Source organism: Populus euphratica, unplaced genomic scaffold, assembly GCF_000495115.2.
Source record: "Populus euphratica unplaced genomic scaffold, PopEup_1.0 scaffold303.1, whole genome shotgun sequence".
Taxonomy (NCBI): Eukaryota; Viridiplantae; Streptophyta; class Magnoliopsida; order Malpighiales; family Salicaceae; genus Populus; species Populus euphratica.
Window position 1 is genome coordinate 115,298 of NW_011500096.1, and position 6,070 is coordinate 121,367.

Genomic DNA, 6,070 nt, shown 5'->3' on the forward strand with positions numbered 1-6,070 from the left:
CATATGAAACGAGCGTGGTAGTATAAGAAATTTTCAAGCCAAAAGTTAAAGATGGGTTTGCTTTGTAACCACCAGGAAAAAGACCTTCGGTGGAGATCATATCAGTATTATTGAAAGATATACGTATAATTCAACTACATGCATGATCATGCATATAAAAATCATCACCTAGCCACCCTAAGGCTCATCAAGTGTAGAAAATCAGTTTCACTTCAACATCCATAACCATCAATACGAATTACCATGCAAGCAAGTCTCTCTCACGGGATTGTTACACCTTGAAATTACCTTTCAGGTCATGGGTTGTGGCCAACACCTCTTGCCTTTCTTTTCTTAGTAAACCTAGTTTTCTGACCATTTTCAAAACGATCCCAAATTGGCAAAGTTCAGGTAGGCTGGCAGATCAGACTCAGAGAGTGGTTAAATGTCACAGCAACCTTTTGTCCATGATCCCATTACAGGACAATAAAAGGAAGAAAATGCCTTCCATCAAATTACAATCCATGCCACTAGCCACGCATGAAACCTTTGTGTGATTTGATCATATCTATACCAATGAATTATTGCATCACCACTGGTTTGAATTACAGAACAAAAGGTTTATAGATTAACAAGTCCTTTTCAACTCTTGTCTGTCAAGGATCGTGCAGAAGTTCATGCATGAGGTCATTTTGGTAGTTTTGCTCAAGTAAAGAGCCAGTCTGCATATAGATTAGTACTAATAAATTTTATCCCAACAGTACTCTGAAAAACAAACTCTCCATTTTCTACAAGCAAGAGAAAGAAAGATAGGTAATATAGAAAGTTTTCTTTCTTCTGTGATTATCATCTTGGCTAGAGAATTATGCCAAGTTATAATTAATTTTAGGTTACAGAAACTTACTTCACATTTGTCATTTCTTTGTGTCTTCTAGCTACAAGTTCCTCATCATTATTACAAATTCACTTTTCATTTACTTTCCATTATAATTCTCATGCCTTTTTGTGGTTTTTGGAACTAATTTCTGAACTGTGTGTTAATTTCTTGCAAAACCAGAAAAACAGGTTTGTGAGAAAAGAGGGTCACTGACTTCCTTCCTTCTGTTCTTTCCCTTAGTAAAAGGCAAAAGAATTATGGGGCGCGGAAAGATAGCCATTAGGAGGATTGAGAACCAGACAACAAGGCAAGTCACCTTCTCGAAGCGTCGAGCTGGGCTGTTGAAGAAGACTCATGAACTTTCAGTGCTATGTGATGCTCAAATCGGGCTCATCATCTTTTCCAGCACTGGAAAGTTGTGTCAGTACTGCAGCGAGGGTTTAAGGTCCTCTATTCATCACTACTCCCTACCATTCCAAACTTTATGTTTCTCAGCTTTTGTTGTGTGTTAACACTGGTTTCTTCTACTTGATTTTTCTTAAAATGTTGGACCCCTTCTGGTCCCATATAAAAATTACTTCTTTTTTTTGCTTCTTTGTTTCGTTATGTTTGTGTCTTAGATTTTCTAGTACCCGATCTTCATGATTTTCTTCATTTGATGACTTGAATCTGTTTCATACATAGAAGGCCCTTTTTGTTACCAGCATTCTGATCCAACTGATAAATACCAGCCCCATAACTTCAATTAAAGATTTTAATTGACCAGCATGAGTAGGACTTGACTTTCTGTGCAAGCTTCTGACAAACTAGGGTTTTCCACTGTCGAAGTGTTTTCTTTTCTTCTTACTTTTTCCTTAGTGGGCTGCTTATCTTTGATGCCCTTTTTTCCCTTTCAATACCAGTTCAAGATCTTGTAAATTGATTATCCTAAGGAATGATTGAGTCTCCTAATTCTCTGTAAATTGTGATCTAGCTAGCCCTGAAAAAAGAGTTGGAAATCCAACTGTCTACCTGTGATGATCACAACCATGCATCGTTTAATAAATATATCAACTTCTGATTGTCAATTTTCTTCTGTTCTGTAGAGTTCATCTTAGTCATCAAGGAGCGGAAAATAGTACAGAATGTGCATGAAATGTGTGGAATATATGTTATCTCAGTCTCAGATCATCACTGGTTGGTTATGATTGCAGTCCTTTGATGAAGTCATTAATTAATATTTATATAAGGAGGAAAAAAGTAACTTGCGGTGTGCCTTAAATTGGGAGTCATTTTTCATTTCCCATTTTTGAGAGCTGCCTTGAATCAATTCCCTTATGTATAGTCAGAAAGAGAGAACAGACTGAACCCTTGTCCTTGTTCATGGTGATGATGTTCTACTACCATATAATTATAAAACCACACGCACATGTTTCATATGGAAAGAATGTAATGTGTTGCAGGATGGAGCAACTCATAGAGAGGTACCAGAAGACGTCTGGAACTCGCATTCCTGAGCACGATAGCCGGGTAAAATTAATATTCTCAACAGACATGAAGTTTTAAGATGAATTTTACATTTGATGGTCTTTTCCCTTCTTAATTCTTAGGAACAACTATTTGGAGAATTGGCGATGCTGAGGAACGAGACTCGCCGTCTTCAATCTAACATGCGCCGCTATACAGGTGAAGATACGAGCTCTATTCCTTTCGAGGAGTTGGATGAATTAGAACAAGAACTTGAACGCTCGGTTAACAAGGTCCGATATCGCAAGGTAACTAAACAATCCAGCAATGGTGAGAAAAAGTATGCCTTACATTTTTTTGAAGTCAACTCTTGTGATATGAATTCCTAGATTTTTATCCTTCTAAAGTTGTTTATACATGTTTCTTTCATTTTCATGCAGAATGAGCTCCTGCACCAGCAGCTGGAAAATCTTCGCAGGAAGGTGAGTCTCTTAGTCTCAAAAACACAATCCCACTTTGATGCACATTAACTCCACAGCAGGATCTGATTTTACTGTTATTGTAACTGTTAGGAGCGTATGTTGGAGGAGGAAAACAGCAATATGTACCGCTGGGTAAGGGGTTTTTTCTCCTTATGCTTCATTGAGAGGCCTTTTAGCTGCTGGAATCTTATGAACTATGCAGTCTAGACCATCTAATTTCTTTACTCCGTTGTGTAATCTTTTTTGTTTGGTTGATGGATGATATTTTAGATTCAGGAGCATCGTGTAGCACTGGAATATCAGCAGGCAGCGATGGAAGCAAAGCCTGTGGAACCTCAGCAAGTCCTGGATCAATTCCCATTCTGTGGAGAACCCAGTAGTGTGCTGCAACTTTCAACCATCTCTCATCAAATTGACCCATACCATCTTCAGCTTGCTCAACCCTGCCTTCAAGGTTCTAGTGTCTAGGTGAGGAAAAAATGGCTAGTGAGAGTTACACTATCAGTCTTAGCTGCTGTTCCCCTTTCATAACTCGAGTTGTTTTGTGATTTGTGCAGAATTGTCAGGTTTGGAGAGCAGCTTCTCACAAGGAAGTGTTGGGCATGGTACCTATAATATTTTAATTCGCCATGTTTTTAAGACAGACTTAATTTCTGCTTAATATTCCTTTGCATGTTTGCGCTACTGTCTTAAGATGCACTTTATCTAGAAACTACGGTTTTATTTTATGAAGAACAGTGCTGTGTTTCAGATCCAACTCTTTTTTCTCTATGGCCGTAGCATAAGGAAGGGATAAATGAATTCTATAATAACTTGAAGTTAAGACAGTGTATGTTTAGTGGCCTGGAGGGATATGAAATTAGACTTTGACACTTGTGCTCTTCTGTTAGTTAATTGAAAAGTTTCAGAGGGGAAAGAGAATCTTGTGGTTAAGAAAACGGAGAGAACGGTAGTGGCAAGCAACCAAGAAAAGTAACAAATTCTGCACATAAGAACCACCATTTAGAATTTTTGCAACCTGAATAAGATTTATTTAAAAGAATTAACTCAAATACCCTCTATACCATACAAACAGTGTTCTTGGCCTTCCTTAAGTACACCAAATTGCATTTGGCTTACAATAAAACTTAGCATTGTATAAATTTGCTCTGAGCTAGGATGTGATTTATCATGTGCATTGAATCTATGATGAGCTCCAGACATCTCGAGAAAACTATACCCAGGAGTCTTCTTCACCCCTCTACGCTCCATGGCTTCTCTCATGATTCTTGCTTCATCCCAGCGTCTGCCAATGGCATAAACATTTGACAGGCCAATGTATCTACCATCATGCTCTGGATCTAACTCAATAAGCTTCTTCCCTATTAATTCGGCAAGATCTAATTTTCCATGGTTCATGCATCCACTAAGTAAAGCACCTAACATTGAAGCCGTCGGTTCAACTGGCATTTGACACAAAAACTGATATGCCTCCGCCACTTGACCAGCACGAGCCATAACATCCACCATACAAGCATAATGCTCAGTCTTTGCTGTCATGCCATTTTTACCAAGACCATCGAAGAAATACGAAGCCTGCTTTACTAATCCACCATGAGCACAAGCACTTAACAAGCACAGAAACGTGATCTCATCCGGTTTAATCCCAGCTATTTGCATCTCTGTATACAAATCAAGCGATTCCTTAACCAAACCATGAGTCGCAAGCCCTCCAATCATAGCATTCCAAATTAACACATCGCTCTTTCTTAGCGAGACCCCACGAAACACAGCGAAAGCCTCCTCAACTGCCCCACATTTTGCATACATGTCAATAAGGGAAGTCCGCAAAACCAAATTTAATTCGAACCCATTATCAACCAAATATTGATGCATCATCCTCCCTTTATCAAGAGCACCCAAATGAGCACAAGCACATAGCACACTAACCATAGTAACCTCATTAGCCTTGGGGCCTGAAGTTCGCATCTTCTCAAAAACTGCCATAGCATCCCCGTAATTCCCACTTTTAGCATACCCATCAATTAAACAACTCCATGACCTAACATCTCTTTCAGGCATCAAATCAAACAAACCACGCGCCAAATCCAAATATCCACACTTTGCATACCCATCAACCATCGAGTTCCACGACACCAAGTTCTTCACAGGAGTTCCATCAAACACCTTCCGAGCATACACGATATCACCACAAGAACCGTGCATATGAATCAAAGAATTAGCAACGAACCTATCTATCTCCAACCCAGATTTTATTACATGCCCATGAATTGAAACCCCTAGTTCTTTCCTTAAAAGTCGCGATGTCGCCTTAGCAAGAAAAGGGTATGTTAAATGATCAGGGTAGATTCCAACTTGCAACATTTTGACAAAAACTGAAATGGATTTATTTGGGTTCTTGCTCTTTGAATAACCCCTAATGACTGAGTTCCATTCAAAGATAGTTGGGTCTTGGAGATTTAACAAAGCCCTGTAAGAATAATCAGTGTTGTTTGAATCAGATAAAGCAGAGAAAGAAACGATTTTTGACATAAAAAAGACATCTTGAGAGAGGCCTAAGGTGATTACTACAGCATGAAGTTGGTTCAACTGTAGCATTGATTTGCATTTATCAAGTAAGGTGATTAAGGTTCTGTTCAAATTTAGATTAGGATTTCTAAGTAACATGATGAAAGATCCAACATTTACAGGGCAGTGAAGGCCTGAAGAGCCTCAAACTTGTAAGAACATTATTTAATTTTTAAAGGCTGGGAAGAAAAGTGAGTTGATACTTCGTGACAGGGCCCAAGCTTCTAAACTACTATACTTAAAAAAAGAGATCAATCTTTTAATTATACCAGGACTGAAATATTGATATTTTTTTTAAGTACAATGGTGTCGAAGTAATAAATAATCCGACAAAACCGGGGTTGAACCACAAAAAAATTAATTATACAAATTATAAACAACAACAACAATAATAAAAATAGCAATAATAATACTAATAATACTAGTAATAGTAGTAGTAGTAGTAGTAGTAGTAATAATAATAATAACAATAATAAAGAAAAAGAAAAAGAAAAAAAGTTGATGAGAATTTTGAGATGGAAAATTAACGTAAGGATTAAACAATGATAATAAACAATGTCAAGGTTAGAGGATCCACTAATGATATGTCAAACAAGTATAGTATAAACTATTATTATTCAATTGGAAACCACACACAAAGGAGATTCCAATCAGATTATAGATTGTTAACATGATTACATTAGTCATCTTATTCGATTAATGCAAATACTTGTAAATC

At 37.6% G+C, this 6,070-nt stretch overlaps 2 protein-coding genes across 3 annotated transcripts; one reads left to right on the forward strand and one right to left on the reverse strand.

Moving 5' to 3' along the window:
* Nucleotides 1–626: 626 nt before the first annotated feature.
* On the forward strand, nucleotides 627–3,552 carry TT16 (K-box region and MADS-box transcription factor family protein). 2 transcript variants are annotated; one of them, XM_011003947.1, is made up of 8 exons: nucleotides 627–792; nucleotides 1,037–1,301; nucleotides 2,299–2,365; nucleotides 2,446–2,610; nucleotides 2,743–2,784; nucleotides 2,875–2,916; nucleotides 3,055–3,256; nucleotides 3,342–3,552. In XM_011003947.1, exons 2-7 carry the CDS (start codon nucleotides 1,114–1,116, stop codon nucleotides 3,250–3,252), a joined length of 702 nt encoding a protein of 233 aa, XP_011002249.1. In that variant the 5' UTR covers nucleotides 627–792; nucleotides 1,037–1,113; the 3' UTR covers nucleotides 3,253–3,256; nucleotides 3,342–3,552. The 2 variants fall into 2 exon arrangements, with proteins under 2 accessions (XP_011002249.1, XP_011002250.1); XM_011003948.1 differs by having other exon boundaries at nucleotides 3,055–3,252.
* A 245-nt stretch (nucleotides 3,553–3,797) lies between these two features.
* Nucleotides 3,798–5,543, reverse strand: LOC105109296 (Pentatricopeptide repeat (PPR) superfamily protein). The gene has a single exon (XM_011003949.1). It carries the CDS (start codon nucleotides 5,449–5,451, stop codon nucleotides 3,832–3,834), a length of 1,620 nt encoding a protein of 539 aa, XP_011002251.1. The 5' UTR covers nucleotides 5,452–5,543; the 3' UTR covers nucleotides 3,798–3,831.
* Nucleotides 5,544–6,070: the final 527 nt, after the last annotated feature.

Bases quoted from the DNA above. Each gene is read 5' to 3' on its own strand.
- TT16 (XM_011003947.1), top strand. From the start codon at position 1,114: ATGGGGCGCGGAAAGATAGCCATTAGGAGGATTGAGAACCAGACAACA. The intron at 1,302-2,298 runs GTCCTCTATTCA...AATGTGTTGCAG, and splicing joins TACTGCAGCGAGGGTTTAAG to GATGGAGCAACTCATAGAGA. The intron at 2,611-2,742 runs GTAACTAAACAA...ATTTTCATGCAG, and splicing joins ACAAGGTCCGATATCGCAAG to AATGAGCTCCTGCACCAGCA.
- LOC105109296 (XM_011003949.1), bottom strand. From the start codon at position 5,451: ATGTTACTTAGAAATCCTAATCTAAATTTGAACAGAACCTTAATCACC.